This window comes from Engraulis encrasicolus, chromosome 17 (assembly GCF_034702125.1).
Source record: "Engraulis encrasicolus isolate BLACKSEA-1 chromosome 17, IST_EnEncr_1.0, whole genome shotgun sequence".
NCBI classification, from domain to species: domain Eukaryota; kingdom Metazoa; phylum Chordata; class Actinopteri; order Clupeiformes; family Engraulidae; genus Engraulis; species Engraulis encrasicolus.
Genome location: NC_085873.1, coordinates 38101043 through 38126042, shown reverse-complemented (window position 1 = coordinate 38126042; position 25000 = coordinate 38101043). Strand labels below are relative to the sequence as shown.

At 42.5% G+C, this 25000-nt stretch overlaps 1 protein-coding gene across 1 annotated transcript in view; it reads right to left on the bottom strand.

Annotated features, from left to right (window-relative positions):
• Window positions 1–13605, bottom strand: part of LOC134467039 (collagen alpha-1(I) chain-like) — a 34277-nt gene extending 20672 nt beyond the window's left edge. Inside the window, exons 1-11 of the mRNA XM_063220962.1 lie at window positions 13557–13605; window positions 8100–8128; window positions 7972–7995; window positions 6297–6389; window positions 5634–5789; window positions 5144–5191; window positions 4559–4621; window positions 4268–4321; window positions 4034–4087; window positions 3483–3536; window positions 2–55 (exon numbers count right to left, since the gene is read on the bottom strand). Of these exons, the coding sequence (XP_063077032.1) occupies window positions 2–55; window positions 3483–3536; window positions 4034–4087; window positions 4268–4321; window positions 4559–4621; window positions 5144–5191; window positions 5634–5789; window positions 6297–6389; window positions 7972–7995; window positions 8100–8128; window positions 13557–13605 (678 nt within the window). The remainder of the gene's footprint in view (window position 1; window positions 56–3482; window positions 3537–4033; window positions 4088–4267; window positions 4322–4558; window positions 4622–5143; window positions 5192–5633; window positions 5790–6296; window positions 6390–7971; window positions 7996–8099; window positions 8129–13556) is intronic.
• Between the last annotated feature and the right edge of the window lie 11395 nt (window positions 13606–25000).

Here is a 25000-nt window from a genome sequence, read left to right as displayed (position 1 = left end):
CCTTTGACCCCGGAGCACCATAATATCCTTTAGGTCCGTTCATTCCATTGATGCCCTGCATTGCACAGGATATGACATCACAATTAGAATTACATTCAGATGAAAAATTTGAATTAGCATTAGAACCAAAATCACAATCAAGGCAAAAAACACACCAAGCGCGGCTTGAGCGATTCCAGCAACGGAAGTAATTGACATTGCATTGAGTCGCATAGCAATTAGGGGGACAAGAGCAACAGTTGACTTTGAGCGACTTTGAGCCACTTGAGCGACAGTTTGTAGTTGGATTTGAGCGTATATTATGCAAATGAGCTATGATGGGGTCCGGCAACAGCTGCCACAGCCAATGGGAGTGTTAGAAAGCTTGCATTCTGCTACTAACAGACATGCTCTGCCATTTAAATCACTCTTATTGCTCTTGCTGCCCACTCCAGTGATCCTCTGTCGCTTAATCTTCTCGTCGCCGGTGTGTACGCCCAGTCAGATTTATCCACCTCATTCTTATAAAGTAGCACCCATGATGTCATGCAGGAAAAAAGGAGTGACAATTCAGCTTAGCTTTGCCTGATTAGGACTCTGTGTTATCTGCCACAGCATTTTTAACACTAGAACTACCACGGAGGGGTCAATTGACCTTTTTACCTAAAAGCCCCACAAGGGGGTCATTTGACCCTTTGGACCCCCTGCGGACACTCCTTTTGTTGTGGAAATGTAGCTGTTAGCACCTCACAGCTGTCACTTGAGACACAGAGTGTGTGTGTGTGTGTGTGGATCATTTCCAATGCCAATTCAGTGCTGTATCTCTGCATCTGGGAGAGGAGCTTCTTTCACCACAAAATTCTTGAGGGAAGTGAAGCAGTAGTCCACATGCACTGGTATTTATCCATCTAACAATTGCCAGGTTGCATTCACATGAGTCGTTATGGTCACATGGCATGGGAGATTCACACGTTACAGTTTTTCTCGATTGGTTTGGCTAATTTCTCGAAACTGAGATGACATTCTCAAAACAACACGGACAAATCCCCAAACCAACTTGCAATTTCCCAAAACAGAATGACATTTGTCATTGCTTTCATCAGATATCAAATGCTTTGTACATGTCTCAAATGTTTAGTACATCTCTGCAGATGGATATGTACAAATACCCTTCAGTTGACACATTCAGCATACATTTAGCACATTTTCCAAATAAATTGACCTTGCTTATCTAAACAAATTAGACAATTCTCAGTCTAATGGTTGCCCTCTCCAAAACACGTCAGCATTATTTCATTGTGTAAGTCATCATATGCAAAGTGGTCTACGCAATTCCCAAAACAGTCATGGACATCATATTTTAAGAATTTCATTACATAGTAAATGTTCAACAGGTCAGATTGTAACTTTTCTAGTTAGTAGAAAATAATTTTACAACCGTGTATACTACAGTTTCCTCTGTTATTTGGCTAATTTCATGACATTTTTTCAAACGACATTCTGTTTTGAACAATTGCTAGTTGCTTTGGCATTTGTCCATGTTATTTTGTGAATGTGGAACCTGTGATATATGGGCATTACTTTCTGTATATGAATTTACAGTAAAGAAAGTTACTGATAAATGTCCTTGGTAAATTATCTGTGTTGTCAAACTTCAATGTTTCCACTCACTTTTTCATTTTTATACATAGTCGAAATCTGTTAGCTGAACGTAGATAAAACACCTAACCATTTTGACTGGCAGTGCTTACACAATGGCAAAGGGACAATTTATTTTGGGGGTACTGATGATATATGTGGGGAAGAAATTTAGTTTTGACACATGGGTAAACTGTTTTTGGGGTGATATGATCGAGTGATGAGGATCCAAGTAGTTATGCTGAACCATCCAGTTTATTTTGACAGAAGGACTAAATGAATGCAAATGAGCCAAAGCAACTGAGAAAGATCTATGCCATTTTGATGGTACTGACTATTTATATGTGAGACGGTTTAGTGCTGATGCAAGAATGAGGTGTTTTGGGAGGTATATGACATTTTGCTAGTTATCTGAACTGTTGTGCAGAAGTGTAAGAATGTTTGGCCAAATGACCCAATGGTTATAGGAATGTCATCTCAGTTTCAAGAAATGAGCCAAACCAATCGAGAAAAACTGTAATTCAACCATTATTTGGTTGCAGTCATATGATACGTCATGATCACATGGGACATTCACAAGTTCATTGATGACTTATATGAAGAAGATTACACTGAGAATCAACCAATTGGGATAGATCAGCAAGGTACATTCATTTGAAAATTGTACTAAATGTAAGCTGATAACTGTAGGATACTTGTACATAGCCATTTGCAAGGATGTACTAAATGATTGAGACATGTACAAAAGCATTTGAAATTTGATGAAAGCAATGATAAATGCCATTCTGTTGTGAGGAACTGCAAATTATTTTTGGAATTTGTCCATGTTTTGAGAATGACATCTCAGTTTCAAGAAATGAGCCAAACCAATGGAGAAAAACTGTAACACACTGTCCGCCAAACTGTGCTATCTGTCTTTGCTGCTGATATCTTCATGCTAGTTGCTATTTACCTGTGGTGATTTTGGAGGCTGACAGCCCTTGGGAAGAAGCTGTCTGTCCCTGTTTGTCTTGGCTGTTAGCACTGTAAGGTGTGACCCCCTCACCCCTCACCCCACACACGGCCCCTAACAGCTCATTACCATAACAAAATGAGTGATTAGTGTATTAGGTAAAAGCCGCCGGGTCAAATGACCCCTCTCTGGTACTTCTAGGTAGGCAGAAAAATCCTGGTAGTTCTAGTGTTAAAACAATTAATCACCACATTGTAAAAATGTGGGAGCAAGGGCCATCATACTTGAAAAAGGACTGCCTTCTGTGCTCACAGACTGGGAGGACGATGCAGAAAAGGCCTTTGATCACATTTAATTCATAAATGCAGATGGGTTTAGGTTTTTGTGCAGTTAGGAATGAACCAACTTGTTCACTAGTTTTTATTACATTTGAAATATACAACCAGCATGTTAAAATAATAATGTAGAAAGTTGACGCTTAGGTAACTCATGTAGGTCTTCAGCTAAACCGGAAATTGCACTGCTTTTGCTACCTACCATAATGACCCCAGGAATAAGGTGGATTAGTGAAGCTTACAAGGAATCAAATCTGCTGTAGAAAAGTAGGCCAGTTACTGCGGCTGTCCACTTTAGCCTAGAAATGTAGACGCCTCTAGCGGCCGCAAATTAACTTTGTCAGCTTTTTGCTGTAGGGGTTTAGCTCGCTAGGCCATGTCCACCCCACATATCACATGAAGTGCAAAGTAGCATACATATGTATAAGCCCAAACACATGTACACGCACACACACACACACACACACACACACACACACACACACACACACACACACACACACACACACACACACACACACACACACACACACACACACACACACACACACACACACGGTAGAGGAACACACACTCACCCTGTGACCCTTCATGCCGGGCAGTCCAGGAGCTCCAGGAGTTCCTCTTGCACCCTGAGGACAAATTCAAAATTCACACAAATTCAACAAATTCCATTGACTTCTATGGGCCCAAAACGGCTGGAAAAACCGCCAAATGGCCAATTTTTCTGATTTTTACCCGCAGACGCTCATCCAAAGTAGCCCAATTGGGCGGGCACCCGCCCAATCTGGCAACGCTGAAAGCATCCCTCAGAAGCATAAAAATAAGTAATGATTGTTCAATAACGTTAGCAGCACGTATTGTAAATCCTGGCCATTATGCTGTTATGATACAAAACTTGGGTACTGTGTTTAGGACTTAGCAGTAGCTAGTGCACAGTTTTAGTAACTCGAACAAACCATTTAGGTTAAAGTGAGCACGCTCTTTTTAGATGAAAACACGGTTTTATTAAATTGAAGGTACTCTTTGCAAAGTGAGGTCTTGTTTTATTGACACGCTGAATTATTTTTCTCTCCTGTGACCCTTAAGAGGCTCCGTAGATTTAATATAATTTTTTTTGCATACACACCTGATGACCAGGAAGTCCAGGTTCTCCAGGTATGCCATCCTCACCGTCCTTCCCCTACACTCCACCAGATGGCAGTAGAACAAAATAGGCCTAATTAGTTTCACACTTCCAGTACAGTGTGTGTGTGTGTGTGTGTGTGTGTGTGTGTGTGTGTGTGTGTGTGTGTGTGTGTGTGTGTGTGTGTGTGTGTGTGTGTGTGTGTGTGTGTGTGTGTGTGTGTGTGTTTTAGCTCACATCTTGTCCTTTGCCACCAGGGATACCAATGGAACCTTGAGGACCTAGTGGACCCTAGAGAAGAAGAAGAAGAAGAAGAAGAAGAAGAAGAAGAAGAAGAAGAAGAAGAAGAAGAAGAAGAACAAGAAGAAGAAGAAGAAGAAAGATAAAGTAAAGGAACCTTGTATCTCTTTGTGGCTTTAGAAATATCCTCTGAGTGAGGTCATTGTTTGTGTTGCTAAGCAGATTTGTTTTATTTACAACAAACGTTCCATCGCTACAGAAACCACATATTACGAGAAGGGTACTTACTGGGCGACCCCGTTCTCCTACAAGGCCATGCTGTCCGGCTGGTCCATCGGGACCCTTTCCACCCTGCAGTGCAGTTTTAGGACAAACAATAAGTAAACACATCAAGCTGAATTCAATATTTATTGCATTTAAAACCCAATAAAATGGTGTCAAGCAGTTTCATGCAGTGTAGTGAATGGGTTACAGTCATTTGAACCAACAGGGTGGATGGGATGGAGAAATTTGGGTGTCATTTTTAGGACTGGGTACCGACATTCGGTCCCTTCATATGGAACTGAAAGAAAGGCTAAGGTTCTACTTGGCATCGAAACATGCCTTGTTTGTCGGTTTCACGTTTCGGTTCTAGATTTTCATCACGTGAATGACTCAATGACGTCAAATGACTCATTTTAGAGTGCAGTGGATGGACTGTGGCAGTTTTATCCAGTGTGTGGGGACCAATTTTATGCAATGGGTTGGATGCATAGAGTAAAAAAAAACAATCAGCTATCAGCATGCTGGGTCCAGGTAATTTCATCCAATGGTGGGTGGGTGTAGTGTTATCCAATTGGAGGTGCTGGTGTTTGAGGAGGCGGGGTCACTTACCGGAGTTCCTGGTGGGCCGGTACGACCAGGGGGACCTGGAATAAAATACTGTGAAGGAGAAGAAAAGAGGAGAAGGAGAGAAGGAGGCGGAAGAGGAGAAGGAGAAGGGGAGGCGAGAGGAGAGAAGGAGATGTGAGGAAAAGAGGACGGGACAAGACAAGAGAATTGGAGAAGGAGGCGGAGGAAGAGGAAAAGGAGAAAGAGAGGAGAGAGGAAAGGAGGCGAAAGGAGGACAGGACAAGAGAAGAGAATTGGAGAAGGAGGAGGAGGAAGAGGAGAGAGGAGAGGACAGTATGAAAGGAGAACAGAAGAGGACAGGACAAGAGAAGAAAATTGGAGAAGGAGGCAGGGGCAGAGAAAGAGGAGAAGGAGAGGAGAGAGGAGAGGAGATTCCATCCTTATTATTGTTATTATTGTTATTATTACTGCTGTTGTTGTTTATTATTGTCATTGTTTATTTCATTTTTTTTTAGATGAGTATCCTCCGTACCGATCCGCCACCTCTGTTCTTCCCGCCTCCAGACTTGCCATCATAGCCTCCTCCGTAGTCGTATCTTCCGCGATCGTAGCCACCGTGGTCGGGCCCTTCGTCCACGTCAGCCTGCCAATAGTCCACCCTATCACCTGCCCTCTGAGCCAAGAAGTTCTGCAATACAAACACACGTTGGGATCACGGATGACGTTTCACAAACTCATGGAGGTAATTTCTGTTGGCAACATGCAATCAGGCAGGCAGCCAGTGCGCACGCACACACGCACGCACGCACACACACACACACACACACACACACACACACACATGATACTGTCAAGCCGCCCACGCAAACACGCAAACACACACACACACACACACACACACACACACACACACACACACACACACACACACACACACACACACACACACACACACACACACACACACACACGTGCGCGGTACTGTCAAGCCGCCCACACACACACATACACACACACACACACACACACACACACACACACACACACACACACACACACACACACACACACACACACACACACACGGCACTGTCAAGCTGCCCACACACACAAGCACACATGCACACACAAACACACACACACACACACACACACACACAGTACTGGCAAGCCGCACACACAAACACACACTCACCACACCAAAAGCAGGTGGTCCGGGGGGTCCACGAGGCCCTTCATAGCCAGGAGTTCCAGGGCTACCAGGCCTGCCAGGGGGGCCTGGGAGACCCTGAATGATAATAAAAACAATAACAAAACAAAAATAATCATCATTATCGTTATTGTTGTTGTGCTCATCGTTATCATCGTTATCGTCATCATCATCATCATCATCCTCATCACCACCATTATCATCATCATCATCATCATCATCATCATCATCATCACCACCACCACCATTATCATCATCATCACCATCATCATCATCATCATCATCATCATCATCATCATCATCATCATCATCATCACCACCACCACCACCACCATTATCATCATCATCATCATCATCATCATCATCATCATCATCATCATCATCATCATCACCACCACCACCACCACCATTATCATCATCATCACCATTATCATCATCATCACCATTATCATCATCATCATCATCATCATCATCATCACTGTCGTCATCATCAGCAGCACCATCATCAACATCATCATGAACATGTAAGTGCATCTAAAACTTAGGTTTACTGTAGTTTGTATCCTGCAATTTACAAATATGCAGTCGCTGTAGCAGGGTGTTGTCTGACTACTACGAAGCTGTGTTGAATTTTGCACTGCATTTCACTGCCAGGACAATAGAGGGTGTGGCGTTTTTTTTCCCCCGCTAAGAACTCAAGGACACCAATGACATCAATGGTGGCACTGGCATATTCATTCATGATTCAACACTATGGGTGCATTCCAATATGCATACTCCTGTCTTCCACTTGTGTTTGTGGCCTCGCCCCGCCTCCTGGCCCCTCCTCCGTGGAGAAAACAATACGTTTCCCAGCTGTCAGCCTAGCCACCACAACTTTTTGGGGGACTTTTTTTTCTTTCACCCAATTGCAAATGAGAAAATGACATAAAATTGTGCCTTTGAAAGATATTGAATTAATGTTCTGGGGAGGACGGAGGACGGAAGTCACCAGGCCTGATAGATAGTTACTGTATACGAAAACGTGAAATCGGTAAATATGCCATGACTTGTTAGAGAGGTGCCATTTTTAGATAGTACATCACAGTATTTAATTTTGATGGCAACAATTCAAGTAATTAAGTGCCAAAATAAAGGTGATCAAAAGGTTGCAGCTAAAGTAGCCAAAAGCTGCAGCCCAGAGTTATCCCTCCAAAAGACATACTATAGGACACAGTCCAAGTTATTAAACGCCAAAAAGGCCATTAAAAGGCAGCAGCTCAAGTAACCTAGCTGCAGCCCACGGTTATCCCACCCATAGACATACTACCATTGAGTACCTAATTGGCTATTAATGGTGGGGTGGCGTCCGCGCCAATGGCTTATCCTGAGCGTATCGCTCTGTGCGTAATTCCAAGAGCAGTATAATGAAAAGGATGAAAGGAGTCGCACACTGGAGCTGAATGCAGAATCAAAAACTGTATTAAACAAAGCCGAAAAACGTAAATAATAGCACACACACACACACACACACACACACACACACACACACACACACACACACACACACACACACACACACACACACACACACACACACACACACACACACACACACACACACACACACACACACACACACACACACACACACACACACACCACATGTCACTTTACTCACCTCGTCTCCAGTGGGTCCAGTTACCTGTACAAAAAGATAATTTAGTAAGAAATTAGCCCAGTTAGCTAAACTGTTAACGTCTGGAAATGGTCTATTTGTCAGTTTAGTGCTATGAATCAAACTGTTACCTCAAACTGAAGCTCGTACTCATCATCGTCTGTGAAAGAAGGGAGTAGACTGTTACTTTGAAATCACATACCTTGTTTGATTGGTCTTATATGGAAAGAAATATGAAGTATACTGTGTTATGAAGCCTACAATGTAACTTGTGTCATGTCGTTTGGTGTGGGTTGAGTTGCATGCAAAACATACACAGTAATATACAGACAATAGGCTATAGTAAACAACATTGACCTTAAAGGGACACTGTGCAAGAAATGGTCAAAAAAGGTACTGCAACTATGCTGCTCATTGAAACTGGGCTGCCTATTACCAAATTTGATCTTTACATGAAAGTTTACTAAGTAATAAACAAATATTTTCTAGTATGGTCCAAGTAGAGTAATTTTTGCAGCTAAAAATGGCTATTTTTGGAAATTCAAATTGGCGGACCATGGAGAAGATCCCCATTTTCATGTATGAAAAGTGCAATTTTTCCAGTCATAATGAATACTTAGAATTTGATGCTGGTGGTAAGTATTCATGAAAAAGGTAACATTAGTGAATGGGCAGCATGCATTCTGGAAATAAACAACTAAAAATCTCACACAGTGTCCCTTTAAAATCTAAAAATAATGCCAAAATAATACCCAGGCTAGATATGGCTGCACCAGGGGCCCCTACATGCCAGGGACCCTAAGACTGGGAGAGTCAATTATTTTGCAAGAATATTGCAGAATAGTGACGAGACACATCTGCATCTCTTGTCAAATAGAGTGCTAACACTTCTTTTCACAATTGGTAGGCATGTGATCCTTAATCCTTGATCCTGAATTGCTAGCTCAGAATTAGGACGGTCTAGTTATTTGTTGCAAATCATCTTAATCTGGCCCTGAGTACAGCTATTCCCCCTTTTCTCAACAGTGCAGCATATGGGTTGCTCAGGAACATCAACCAAGTCTTCAGTCATGGGCAAAGAAACTAAAGGCAACAGAGTTCATTTGGCAGAAAATGCATTGACAGTTAGGGCTGCTCGAGTATGGAATCACAATATAAATTCGAGATATTGCGTATGGCAATGTCGCGTTGGTGTGCTATGCGCCCAAGAGATTGAATGCCCTCCACATCAAGATCCGATCAGCCAGCTCCATCGACTCCTTCAAGAAGCAGCTGAAGACCCACCTTTTCACCCTTGCCAACTCCTAGCTGCCAAGGCGTCACAGCGTCACAGCGTCACAGCTGCCGCAGCGTCTTTACTGTTCACAACCAGCCCTGGCAGGGGGCTACCCTAGGTGGCCGCTGGTCTCTGCCTGAGGTTTCTTCCTGACTAAAGGTTTTTTTTTCTCAGACCTCATTGAGCTTTTCCCCCTACAAACTATGAATCAAGTGAAAAGGGAGTTTTTCCTCACCACCAGGGGCCACATCTGAGTGCCTTAATTCAGTGTGACTATCTATGACTTATGCTGGACCTTACGCCTCTAAGAATCCTGGGCCCAACCTACGTGGACATTATGACTCTACTCAATCTCTATCCATGTCTTCTTCCTCTGTCTTCTTGCTGTCTCTATCTCTCCTCTCAATTTCTCCTTTTAAATCCATCTCTAACAATGATGTTTTTTTCCCATTTGTTAAGCACTTTGAGTTGCATGCCTTGTATGATACAGTGCTATACAAATACAATTATCATTATTATCATTAATGTTGTAGTACGGAAAATCTGAGGCCAGACTTGAGGACTTGGGCGACGGAATACATATTAAAGGGGTATGCCACTATTTTGGGGCTTAATACAGTTAAAATCGTTGGCCAGGGTTTATAAGGGTGGTAAAGTGTCTTATTTTTCATGTAAGCCGGTGTCTTGCTTTAAGACAAGTTAAAAGAGGGAGCATGTCGCTAAGCTAGTGAAAGTCAATGGATTCATGTAGCATGTAGCATGTGCATTATGCCCCTTTTTGGGGGAAAACATCGGCGAACAGGCCAAGGCCTGTTGTGAAAGAAGAAGTGAAAGACAAGGACCTGTAGACTAGCCTTGTTCACTTCCAACAAGCCAAAGACATGTACTGTGTTGTCGGCTGTTCAAATGATATAGCCAAAGTAAATAATAAATGTTCGCAACACTATTTATGCTCCCACTTGTTTAATGGCAACCTTGGGTTGCACTTGAAGAAGGACTAAGGTCTGAAACGTTGTGCCAAACAACTGGGAGGTTGGCTCCGTGGCTGAAGCATGGACTGTGTTTATTCAGGCTACGTATATATGCATGGTGGATATATATGTGCAATGTTGTGTGTGATGTCTTCGTGTCTTCTTCTGTATTTATGTATGGATGCTACTTGACACCTTAATTTCCCTTGGGATCAATAAATTATACTCTACTCTACTACTCTAAAGACCTGAACTGCAACTAAACAACTGATCTCATATGGACCGACGGATGATGAAACAGACAGCCTAAGCACAAACCCACCAACCCGGCAGGCACATTGTACAAACAGGCAGATCAACACATACAATTCTGTAACGTCATGGTGTGTGTGTGTGTGTGTGCCCGTGTGTGTGTGTGTGTGTGTGTGTGTGTGTGTGTGTGTGTGTGTGTGTGTGTGTGTGTGTGTGTGTGTGTGTGTGTGTGTGTGTGTGTGTGTGTGTGTGTGTGTGTGTGTGTGTGTGCGCGCATGCGTGTGTGCGTGCGTGTGCGTGTATGAGAGAGGGAGAGTGTGTGTGTGTCACCTAAGAGGTAGCGTGCAATGTTTTCGGTAATCTATTTCCAGTATACTGCCCATTCACAAATGTCATGTTTTTAATGGTTATTTACCATGACCATCAACTTCTAAGTATTCCTAATTGTATGAAAACTTACAGTGTGTGTGTGTGTGTGCATGCGTGTGTGTGTGTGTGTGTGTGTGTGTGTGTGTGTGTGTGCATGCGTGTGTGTTTGCGCGTGCACGTGCCTGTGCGTGTGCAACAGCAGTGTAAATCCACAGGAGGGCAGTATGGTGCCTGGCTAATGTGAAGCATACAGGATAACCCCAGCCAAACACCCTAAGGCCCAACACAGTGTTTCTCTTTCACACACCGCGCTCTTCCGTCTTGTTGGTGCGTCTCTGAAGTAATCTAGTAGTAGGGAATGGATCGCACTCAATTTTTCTTCTTTCTTGTGGTTTTATTTTATTTTAACTTTGCAGGGACTGACATGACAGACGTTTCGGCTGCACAGAGCCTTCTTCAGTGTCACAAATTCAGTCTATTTCCTGAAGTCTTTTAAAGGAGCAACCTCCTTGTCACCTGTTTCTAATTGCTCATTAGAGATGGCGCAGCAGGTGCCCCACCACATCAAGCTTTTACGCCGTTCATTAAGTGGGGTGCCCTCTGCGCCACCTGTTGGAGCATAACAGACACTTCAACCAACAACAGTGACACAAAAGATAGAGAAGGGAGCAAACATTAAAACAGCCTAGCCAGTTACAGAAAACAAGTTAGTTCAAAGTCCTCATTCATGCCTTTCGGGGACATTGACTGAAGATGGTACATCCAGAATGCTTCTCTTTGTAGAAGCATCTTGTCCAAGTTGCCTCCTCTTCGTGGTGTGTGTACTTGTTCGATGCCTATACATTTTAATTCTTGAACGGTGTGGTTTTTCTCCATGAAGTGTCTGGCAACCGGTGACGTTATGTCACCTCTTCTGATGGCTGATTTATGTTCACTTAATCTAGTTTTTAATGATCTTATGGTCTTACCCACATATGACATCTGACATGGACATTGTAAAAGGTAAATCACCTTTGTAGAAGTGCACGTAATTAAAGAGTCGATTTTATAAACTTTTCCTGTTTGATGATTTGTAAATGAATTTGTTTTTAGGATATGCGGGCAAGCCGCACAATTTCTACACGGGAAACATCCTTTTATGAAGGAAGCTCTTTTGTCCTCACGAACCACGTCAGATCTCACAAGTAGGTTACTTAGATTATTGGACCGTTTGTAGGTAAATAGAGGGCGTGTAGAGAATGTATTCTTCAGAGAGGGATCTGTCGCCAAGATGTGCCAGTGTGCGTCAACAATATGTTTTATCTGTCTCGATAGGCCGTTATAAGTTAAAGCGTAATTCACAGAGAAAGGTCGCGACTGCTTTTTGGATTTCATTAAGAGTTCTGAACGCTCAGAGCATCTGACCTTCTCGTATGCCGTGGATAGCCACTGGTCTGGGTAGCCCCGTGCGCGGAAACGATTGAGTAGCGCAGTAGACTGGTTTTCAAATTCCGCGTCTGTGTCACAGATACGGCGGATCCTGTACAATTGACTTAGTGGTAAACCCCTCTTGAGTGGGACGGGGTGGTGACTATCGGCACTTAAGAGTGTGTTTTTGTCAGTGCTTTTTCGAAAGACAGTGGTTGAGATTTCGTTGTTCTGTTTAGAGATAAGAACATCTAAAAAATGAATGGACTTCAGATCCCTCTCGGATGAAAACGTAATTGTAGGTGCTCGAGAATTCAGAAAGGTGATAAAATTCAGAAGTTCACTCTCACTCCCTCCCCAAATCATGAAACAATCGTCTATGTAACGAAACCAGACCTTGACAGAACTTATGAAAGGGTTATTATAGACAAAATCCTCTTCAAACTTCCCCATAAATAGATTGGCATAGCTAATGGCTATCCACGGCATACGAGAAGGTCAGATGCTCTGAGCGTTCAGAACTCTTATTGAAATCCAAAAAGCAGTCGCGACCTTTCTCTGTGAATTACGCTTTAACTTATAACGGCCTATCGAGACAGATAAAACATATTGTTGACGCACACTGGCACATCTTGGCGACAGATCCCTCTCTGAAGAATACATTCTCTACACGCCCTCTATTTACCTACAAACGGTCCAATAATCTAAGTAACCTACTTGTGAGATCTGACGTGGTTCGTGAGGACAAAAGAGCTTCCTTCATAAAAGGATGTTTCCCGTGTAGAAATTGTGCGGCTTGCCCGCATATCCTAAAAACAAATTCATTTACAAATCATCAAACAGGAAAAGGTTATAAACTCGACTCTTTAATTACGTGCAATTCTACAAAGGTGATATACCTTTTACAATGTCCATGTCAGATGTCATATGTGGGTAAGACCATAAGATCATTAAAAACTAGATTAAGTGAACATAAATCAGCCATCAGAAGAGGTGACATAACGTCACCGGTTGCCAGACACTTCATGGAGAAAAACCACACCGTTCAAGAATTAAAATGTATAGGCATCGAACAAGTACACACACCACGAAGAGGAGGCAACTTGGACAAGATGCTTCTACAAAGAGAAGCATTCTGGATGTACCATCTTCAGTCAATGTCCCCGAAAGGCATGAATGAGGACTTTGAACTAACTTGTTTTCTGTAACTGGCTAGGCTGTTTTAATGTTTGCTCCCTTCTCTATCTTTTGTGTCACTGTTGTTGGTTGAAGTGTCTGTTATGCTCCAACAGGTGGCGCAGAGGGCACCCCACTTAATGAACGGCGTAAAAGCTTGATGTGGTGGGGCACCTGCTGCGCCATCTCTAATGAGCAATTAGAAACAGGTGACAAGGAGGTTGCTCCTTTAAAAGACTTCAGGAAATAGACTGAATTTGTGACACTGAAGAAGGCTCTGTGCAGCCGAAACGTCTGTCATGTCAGTCCCTGCAAAGTTAAAATAAAATAAAACCACAAGAAAGAAGAAAAATTGAGTGCGATCCATTCCCTACTACTAGATTACTTCAGAGACGCACCAACAAGACGGAAGAGCGCGGTGTGTGAAAGATAACCTTGTAATTGATTTACATCAGCAGCCTCCAAGATGTCATTCGAAACAATAAGCAAACTAACAGATGCAAGAGCAAAAACCTTTACTTTCTCTGCAGCGGACAAGTCAAAAATCCTCTACCCAAAAGATGATGCATCCCCCCTGTTCCCTGATAAAGAACCATTGGACCTCTTGGAAGAAGAATTGTTAGAATTACAACAAGACGAGATTCGCCTAGAACTACACGCGAAGACTCTGAGTGAATACTACAGAATTGGACGCATTCCAAGAGGACTAAGAATCGAGAAGGCACCGGCAATCGGCAGAGATGACCCACAATTTTGTGAGAAGTGGTGCGAAATTCTGAATCACTGTTCAATGAATCTGATGCTACTCGTCGTCGAGCAGGCAACAAAAGAACTACAGGCTGTGAAGAGCTCCATCAAGGACTGCGTAAAAAGGACCGAAGAAAACCACAGCGGTAAAGATCTGGAGGAGATGCAGAAGAAGTTGGAGGAACAAGTCAAGAGTTTCCGAGATGACATGATGAAATTCAAATTGCGAAAATTCCGAAGAGACACCATGGACTATAAGGACAACAGGGTCTACAAATGGCTATCCTACCGACCAGGGAGACCAAGGCCTCAAAGGGACCAACGTCGCCAAACGTCCTCCACATCTTCACTGGCCTCCTCTTCCTCGTCTGTGTCTTTTTTCGAAACAGACCGGTTCACAAGAAGCAGAACAAAGAGCAGAGGAGACGATCACGACCCACCAGGCGGGGCTCGAGGGGCAAGCGGGCGTCGAGGCAAGTGAACCCTTCTCACTTTCTTCACGCCAGCCAAGAAAATGAACAAATAGTGTTTAACCTATCGAAAAAGTCATTGACCACCGAGCAAGAAACAGTCCTTAGAAAAGGTTTGTCATTTGTCCCATCCCCGAGAATCAACCCCTTTTCAGTGAAAATTGAACTGTTCAAGTTTCTACGGAACATCAAACTGAAAAGCTTCTTCAACCAAAGTGCGTCAGAGAACCCGCATCAGAGACCAAGATTCAGACCCAAAAGCACATTTACGCCACAAGTACAAAATTCATCTGTGAACACTTTCTGCCGCATAGTCGAACATGATATTGACACTCTACTGGGAGACAAAAAAACATTTGAAAAAAATATGACAAAAAACTTAACAGCATCCCAGCGTGAGGCTTTAATAACTTTGAAAGAAGACCAGTCTATAGTCATACAGAAAAGTGATAAAGGCGGTGGAATTGTTCTACAGGACACTTCAACATATATACAGAAAATCAAGGACATGTTAAGTGATGCCACCTGCTACAAAAAACTGCCCTTAAATCCTGTTCAATCATATAAAGACGCACTGAACCGAAAAATACACCAAGGACAAGACATGAAACATCTCAACGAACGTGAAGCGAAATTCCTAGCAAATGAACACCCAGTTACACCTGTGCTTTATGCACTACCAAAAATACACAAATCAGAAACTGACCCTCCATACCGTCCAATTGTTTCAGGAATCAACTCCTTAACAGAGAAAGTGTCTGAATTTGTGGATTACCATATCCAGCCTCTGGTAAAGACGTTACCATCGTTCATAAGAGACACCACTGAACTGTTAAATAAATTAAGATCAATACAGATAGTTGATGAAAATGACTGGCTAGTGACTTTGGATGTGTCCTCCCTCTACACTTCTATCCCCCACAAAGATGGCCTAGAAGCCCTTAATCATTTCCTAAACCAAACTTCTCTAGACATTCCAGCTGATTTAATATTGGATTTTACTGAGTTTATTCTAACACACAATTACTTTTTGTTTGAGAAGGATTATTACCTACAACTTCAAGGCACAGCCATGGGCACTCCATTGGCCCCCAGCTATGCCAATCTATTTATGGGGAAGTTTGAAGAGGATTTTGTCTATAATAACCCTTTCATAAGTTCTGTCAAGGTCTGGTTTCGTTACATAGACGATTGTTTCATGATTTGGGGAGGGAGTGAGAGTGAACTTCTGAATTTTATCACCTTTCTGAATTCTCGAGCACCTACAATTACGTTTTCATCCGAGAGGGATCTGAAGTCCATTCATTTTTTAGATGTTCTTATCTCTAAACAGAACAACGAAATCTCAACCACTGTCTTTCGAAAAAGCACTGACAAAAACACACTCTTAAGTGCCGATAGTCACCACCCCGTCCCACTCAAGAGGGGTTTACCACTAAGTCAATTGTACAGGATCCGCCGTATCTGTGACACAGACGCGGAATTTGAAAACCAGTCTACTGCGCTACTCAATCGTTTCCGCGCACGGGGCTACCCAGACCAGTGGCTATCCACGGCATACGAGAAGGTCAGATGCTCTGAGCGTTCAGAACTCTTAATGAAATCCAAAAAGCAGTCGCGACCTTTCTCTGTGAATTACGCTTTAACTTATAACGGCCTATCGAGACAGATAAAACATATTGTTGACGCACACTGGCACATCTTGGCGACAGATCCCTCTCTGAAGAATACATTCTCTACACGCCCTCTATTTACCTACAAACGGTCCAATAATCTAAGTAACCTACTTGTGAGATCTGACGTGGTTCGTGAGGACAAAAGAGCTTCCTTCATAAAAGGATGTTTCCCGTGTAGAAATTGTGCGGCTTGCCCGCATATCCTAAAAACAAATTCATTTACAAATCATCAAACAGGAAAAGTTTATAAAATCGACTCTTTAATTACGTGCACTTCTACAAAGGTGATTTACCTTTTACAATGTCCATGTCAGATGTCATATGTGGGTAAGACCATAAGATCATTAAAAACTAGATTAAGTGAACATAAATCAGCCATCAGAAGAGGTGACATAACGTCACCGGTTGCCAGACACTTCATGGAGAAAAACCACACCGTTCAAGAATTAAAATGTATAGGCATCGAACAAGTACACACACCACGAAGAGGAGGCAACTTGGACAAGATGCTTCTACAAAGAGAAGCATTCTGGATGTACCATCTTCAGTCAATGTCCCCGAAAGGCATGAATGAGGACTTTGAACTAACTTGTTTTCTGTAACTGGCTAGGCTGTTTTAATGTTTGCTCCCTTCTCTATCTTTTGTGTCACTGTTGTTGGTTGAAGTGTCTGTTATGCTCCAACAGGTGGCGCAGAGGGCACCCCACTTAATGAACGGCGTAAAAGCTTGATGTGGTGGGGCACCTGCTGCGCCATCTCTAATGAGCAATTAGAAACAGGTGACAAGGAGGTTGCTCCTTTAAAAGACTTCAGGAAATAGACTGAATTTGTGACACTGAAGAAGGCTCTGTGCAGCCGAAACGTCTGTCATGTCAGTCCCTGCAAAGTTAAAATAAAATAAAACCACAAGAAAGAAGAAAAATTGAGTGCGATCCATTCCCTACCAACACAGTGTTTCAAAATGAGTTATAAATAACAAAAAGGGCTGAGCTACAGAATACTACTAAATACAACAACATAGGACTATTCCATTACATCAGTCATAACTTGCTCAGTGACTACTCTTGCATGTCTATGGCTAAACATGCACTCTTAACCTCTGGTGTGTATGGGCCTTTTTCACATGACTTGACACCTTTGAACACTGATTCAGAGGCAGACTTTACATTACGCAAACCTAGGCAATTGCAGAGGGCCTCCTAGGGGCCCCCCAACTGTCACAGCAGGCACAATAAGCATACAAAAAAGTAAGCCTGATCTTAATTTGTCACTTATGTAAAGTAATAAAAGATATAGTATATACGAGACATGAACTATAATAACACCCTTGCTCCTTCCATGCAAATTGGTGACATGTTTAAGGAATGACTTTTGAGGGGCCCCATGTTTATATTTCGACTAGGGCCCCAAGATGGCTAGATCCGCCCCTCCACCTAAAACACTGGACGTGTACTTCCAGAGCATGGAATTAAACCTCAACTGAAATGTACTTGCAGTTAATTATTATGTTATTGAGATTAAAATACGTAGTCCAAGCTGTATAATTAATGAAAATTGTTGTCAAACCAGTTGTTCTTTCCACTGCACTGTCACAAGCAAAAGAAAAAGCAAGTTGCCTACTGGCATTCTGTATTTAATGAAATTCATAAAAAAGAGCGAGAAATGTTTGTTTCTGAAACAGAGCCAATAATAAAAAAAATACATTACAGCTCCACGCTGCACAAAATCGTTGTTTAAACTTCATAACTTTCCATTATATTGTAAAAATTCCTCACTGTATTTGTAAGTGTATTTTTGATCATTGTATTTCTATCTCTGTGCTTCTGTGACACAGTATTTATCGTTCAAGTTTTTTATGTACCGGTATGTTTGCTAGACAACCACATGGGGGCAGTATAAGCTTTACAATCCCCTATAGAAAGACATGGGGGAGGGGGGGGGGGGTATTCAGCTTGAGCAACATTCAAAGCATCCATTGGTTTACTGTCACCACCCATCCCACCCATCACAGCCATCAGGGACGGCGCTAGGCATAGGCAGACTAGGCCGTTGCCTAGGGTCGCCAAATATCCTGGGGGCACCAAGGCCCACAGAATCACAATATTGAGCTGAAGTAAAGCATTAAACTTTACATTTAATGGGCACTCAGTATATATACATGGTACTAGATCAGCTGTGCTAGATCAGATGTATGTTTACAGACGCCAATGTCAAATTCCACCCATCACACCCAACACAGCAGAATTCCTCTTTCCTCCCTGAAAAAACACTATTGACGTGTATACGACAGCATAATACATAAGTGATTGACCTACAATTGTTTAGTATCTCAATTTTCAATGCTGTTTAATGTCTTGATGTCTGTAATGTATGCTTGGCTGTGACAAGTTTGTGATGGCGATGAGAACGAATTTCCCCTTGGGGACAATAAAAGTGTATCTATCGATCAATGCAATCAAAACAGCATGCAAAGCAATTCTATCACTACCCAAATAATACCTCAGCCTCAGTACCATATCAGTTATGTATAATAATTTATCATCAATGTCATCAATATCATCATTTATCATCAATATCATCAATCATCAACCATGTATGAAATCCATCCAGAATGCCCTTTCACTGGCCATGTTTAAGCAACACCTTAAGACACATCTCTTCCTGGAGGCGTATGGCTGCTAGTTCCACAAGCACATGCACTTACATGCACTCACACACACACACACACACTGACACGCTCACACACTCACACTTTCCAACACAACACTCTGTGAAGCGTCCTTGGGTGTTTTGAAAGGCGCTACATAAAACGAAAGTATTATTATTATTATTATAAATGTATAATACTCACAGTACTCCTCCTGAGCATGGGTCGTTGCCGAGAGAATAGCTGTGAGCAGGAGCAGAAGCCGCCACCGTACATCCTCAAAGCTGAACATGTCTAGAGCATCAGGCACGCCGCCCACTCAACTCCTCGGGGGCCGACAGGGAGATACAGCCGATCACTTCTGGGATGAGTGTCTGTCTGTGTGTGTTGTACCTCGTGTCCCTTGTGTGTGTGTGTGTCTGTGTGGGTTTTATTCTATGTGAGTGTGAGTGTGTGTGTGTGTGTGTGTGTGTTCTTGAGGGTCCCCCTTCCCTGTGATGTGTGTGTAGGGTCTGCTCTGGGGCCTGTGTCAGCCTCCACTCTCAGAACCTCACCCTGGCTGGCTGGCTGGACGGACCCCTCCAGAACAGAACACTCCCCCTGCTGCCGCGCGGAGGCCGTGCCTGGGGCTTTTATACGGCCGGGGGCCGGCCCCATGTCTGGACCAGTGTCAGTGGTCCTAGAGGCAGCCAGCTGCAGAGGCAGCATCCCACCACAGGGAGGGGAACCAACAGGGTTGCCAGATGAGACGGTAACACTTTATTTTAGGGATGCATCTATAAGCACTAATAAATACAATGTTAATGCCTGCATAAGTAGCTTGTAAGGCATGTACTAAGCAAACGCTAAGGCCTACTAGGTCCTTACTAAGGTTAAATTGGTAATAAGTCTTTTATTGTGCATGAACAAGACATTTGCGAATACATGCCTAACAAAGGTTTGATTTTGCTTTGTACATGCCTTATAAGTAACTTATACAGGCACATTTTATGTATTAGTGCTAATAGATGTATCCCTAAAATAAAGTGTTACCGATGAGACTAGTGATTTCCAGCCCCACAAAATGCTAAAAAAAATCTGCCTGGAAACACTAGTTCTTGCCCAGTTTGAACTAAATTATATTTATTTCTAGATCTGGGGGGAAAACCCATTCAAATGCCTTATTTTACCCTTTTACTCGCAGACAGTCATCATAAGCAGCCCAATTGGGAGGGAAACCGTCCAATCTGGCAACACTGAGGGCCTGCCTGCCAGCCTGACAGACCCGAATGTCTCTCGGTTTTGCCAGCCATGTCCATGCTAGAATTTTCAAGTTGCGTTTGGAGAGCACGCACATCCAATTGAACAGGCACTGGATGAATCGTAATCATAAAAGAAAGAAGAGAGACCTGCGCGCTGCTGCTGCTCCTGTGTGTCTGTGTTTGTGACTGTGTTATTTTAGAGACATTTTTTTTAGTCCGTTCTAGAATCCCAGTTAGTATGTATCAACTGGAACCTTCTATTTGCAAAAAAAATAATTTCAAAGTGTAGATTCTAAACTGTGGCCCATTTGTTGCATTCATTGAGAGTTTACTCTCAATGGTTGCATTACATGGAACCCTCTGTAACCGTCATTCTAATTTGACAGCAACAGCAGGGGGCCAACAGAGCCTCAGGAAGTCCATCTCCAAAATGATGTCATGATTTGTATACAGCGTTTTCACTGCATTGTTTTGACAACTTCCATAACTACAGAGGGCACTATAAAGTATGTATGAAGCCGTTGCCATTTTGTCATATCGTTATGAAGTCTGACTTTGGCATTTTATCTAGCTACTGTTTAAGATTTCACCAAGACATTGTGAACAGTACAGTATGTGTACGTTGTAGTTCCACACATGTAAACAGATAGAGTTGTTCACAAAAGCGGCATTAGGGTATATTAGAAGGCAGTGTCACGAAGAATACCTGGAAAATGACAGCAAGGAATAACGTATACCTGTTTATAATGCACTTAGTGCACTTTTTTCATTACGAAAGTTTGTGACCTCAAATGACCCTGATAATATGGGTCAGCTTCATCCCATCACCTTCCACAGATATGTTTTATCCAATCACAGCTGTAGGGGGTGGGGCATATAGCTGAATCTGCTTCGTTTATTACTACCACGTCCACCTGTCAGATTCTTCCGTGGGCTTGGGCCCTCCTACATGGCAAAGTTTGTCCAATCAAAACTACTGTTGGCAGTGCACACTGACGTGGCCGTGTGAACTTGCTGTCACCTACACCAGGGCGGGTTGTATGGGGATCTATTGTATGTAGACGTGGAATGGACACGTGTTATCATACAGTATGTTCGGTAAAGGTTAAAAAAACTACAGCTGGTAGAGCTGGTTACAATTTGCAGGATGTACAGTACTTGCAGCTTGTGCTGAAAAGAAAGGAAATGACTGTAAAAGTATTATCTTCTATGTCCTCGTTTACTACTCATTGCTGACAGCATAGTTTTCTATTGTAGGTGTATTAATAATTCAATATGGAAATCTGTGTCTTTGAAAATGAAAAGAAGTAGTATATTGATGGGGCAGTGTGTCCTGCCTCTAACAAGTGACGTGTGGGAAATCATTTGTTTGTACACATGGATGTATATCAGGCTTGTACGAAATTCCGAATGGAAAGAATTTCAATTCAAAGTAATGCCATAATACGAACACTAGGTGGTGGTGTTCTATGTACTTTCAATGGGTTGTGTAGATTAAATTCAAAGAAATTCAAGGTAATGGCACCACCTAGTGTTCGTATTATGGCATTATTTTGAATTGAAATTCTTTCCATTCGGAATTTCGTACAAGCCTGATGTATATATGTATGAGGATGGATTTCATTTCATAGGCTCTGCATTAGAATATGGACGGCTACACAGACTTTAATCTTTTCACAGCTTGTTAGAGTATGTGTGGCCCATGGTTTTTGGACTCAAAAGACTTACAAGATACCACATCAGCCTTTCTGACCCTTCTTTGGAGGTACACTGTAACAAATAGCTGTTTATTTACGGAAATTCTGCAACAGCATTCTACTGCTTTTCGAAAAAACAGACAACTACTGTGAAAATATTACTTTGAGTCACATATTGAGCATAAACAGTAAGTACTGCACAATAGCAGTATTCGCCGTTGTGGAAAAAACTAGAGATGCACCGGATCCTGATTTTTAGGATCCTGCCGGATACCAGATCCACTGAATAAGATCCTGCCGGATCCGGAACCGGATACCAGATCCTACAAAAGGTTTGAAACATATAGTCTACTCGCACACGTGGGCCCTTTTTATTACGTTGGCGCAAACTATATTTTAGACTCATTGGCTTATTGCCACACTGCCTTCAATAGCCGCTTCCAAAGGGATTTCACTCCATGCAGTGATTGGGGTTGTGAAAGACTGAAAAGCCTAGGCTAGACATGCACCAGACCCTGATTTTTAGGTAACATGCCGGATACCGGATCCACTGCTTAAGATCCTGCCGGACCCGGACCCTGTGAAAAACTCTATTATCCTGACGGATCCGGATCCGGATCCGGAACCGGAACCGGATCCGGTGCATCTCTAGAAAATAACAAGTTATTTTAGGCAGCACCATTGAAACCCGTTCATCCTCCACTTGTCCGTGATCACCATCAAACTTCAATACCACCTGAAGAACTGAAGTCATTCTGACTGGTTAAAGATTATCTGATACTATCAAGCATGATGAAACAATTTCTAAGGAAACTGCAATACTTAAAAAGTGCTTGATGCAGCAAAGTGTGAGTAGCACATGCATTTTGATAGTGATGAAAGTGTGAATGGCTGAAACATTTTAAGAACTTGTAACACTCTTGCAACAAGCAGCCCCATCTAAACCAATCTGCTAATCAGTGCCTGGCCTCACCTGAGTAGGGCTGTTATGCCATTATTCAATTACGGGCGTCACCTGCCAAGGGCCTGATGACTCTGGTCACATGGTACTCTTGCACCTGTATATAAATCTGGACTATCAACACTTCAGTTGCTTGCCTGCCTGCCTGCTGGCTGGCCTGCATGGCACAGCATAGCACTTGTTTGCCTACAAGCTTGCCTACAAGCTTGTTTACATGCTTGCACACTTTCCTCTTTGTGAAAGCTTGCTGTATGTGGCATCATTTGTGGCATTGTGGCATATAATGTGCCTGCTGCAAATTGGGCATTGCTTTGAGAGCTAGCTTGTAGTGCTGCTTGTTTGCTGTGCTACTTGGTGCAAAATATTTTTTTAAAGACTGACCAATGCTATATTCATCATTGGCTCATCAAGAGATACAGTAAAAAGCCCACCTTGCACACTATCATTGTAACATAGCACTGCGTACTCTGACATTTTGTTCATGCCCACACTTTCAAAGGACCACCGCAAACCATTTTCTCAATACAGCATTGCGCCATAGTATCATGCTCAAGGCACTCCAGTCATGGTGAACGATGGGAGGGTGGGGTGGTAACATGGCCAGGGTACCACAGTTATGGAGAATGATGGGTGGGGTGGGAAGTTGCCATGGCCATATTCATGAATACAACTATGACCCAGTATTTGCCTGTCATCACACAGTACAATTCAACTTTTTAACTGAAATGTACTGTTATTTTTCTGTAGAGTACTGTTATTTAACAGTTCAATTGCTGCTGAAAAAATGTTATATACTGTGATACATTAAACAGCAATGAGCTGTATTTGATTTTTGGTGTGAAATAACAGTAGAATTACAGGTAAATATAATTGCCAGTAACTGCCGTTATTTTGCAGGGAAATTTTCTTAGAGTGTACAGTAACCGCCCACATGATACGGCTCCACCAATCAAAACCCTTGTACAGTATATTCATCATGTGACGTGTGTGAACTTCCTCTCACCTTCAGCATGTGACGATTGTGGGAAGCATGTCATTGCAGATGTGGAAGTCTACATTTCGTATGGATTGCTTAACTCGTACTTAAAAGGCTGAGGAGTGAAATAAGGGCTGGCAGGCAAAGTAGGCCTACAATTCTGCCGTATAAAGGCAAAGTAACTACTTTTGTCAAAATTGAGTTCAGACTGAGATATTGCTATGTCAAATTTGCAGTAACTACAATGTTCAACCTAATACCAATATTTGAAGGCCTTTCTCTCAGTTTTAATGTTGGCATAATTTGCCTTTGTATAGGACAGACTACTTTGGCCTTTTCAGTAATCTGTGGTGCTCCAATAGACTTTCTGACTCTTGTAGGCCTACTCTCTATCAGGTCCAAATATGCTTTTGTTGGTGTATACAGATGGAGCGGCTGTACCTTCCTGTCACCTTCACTACGTGATGAATGTGGGAATCATCTGTATGTAGACAGGGCATGACCATGCATGTGAATACATTTAAAGGACTGAAAATGGAAATACATACAGTAAGGATGGGTTGACCACCTGTATTCATCCATTCCTTATGTCAATGGTGCGCACAGACAAATGGGGGGGGGGGGGGGGGCTGTGGTGGTTTGTTCTTCTTCTCACCTCTACCAAGGTGTGGGAATTATTTTATGTACTGTATAGACGTGGACGAGGGAAAGTGATGACAACCGAAAAAAATGCTGGGCCGCTCATAAAACATAATCTCTGCAACAATCATGGACGCAGGGCCAATATTCCTCCTTATAAAGACAGAAGACAGAATCTCTGTCAAGCACAGAGAAATCAACTATAAAACTCCTCTGCTTGAATACGACTCGAATGTGTCCAAAGTGATTAAAAGTGCAGATCTTGTAGCTACTGTAACATCATGCTGCTTGCACGGTTTCCAAGTTTAAAACCATACATAATATTTTTATTATGAATTAATTCAATTGATATTTATATGTATATTGTTTATAGGCTACGTGTCTGCCTTTCACTAAGCTATCTTCTGTCAAGCAATTTACTATTCTAATTCTATTTTATGACTGACTGTGTGATCGGTGATGAGTTAGGAGCAGTCTCTGGTCCATGATAAAATTTATCATAGAGCTTTAATAATTATTTAATAATT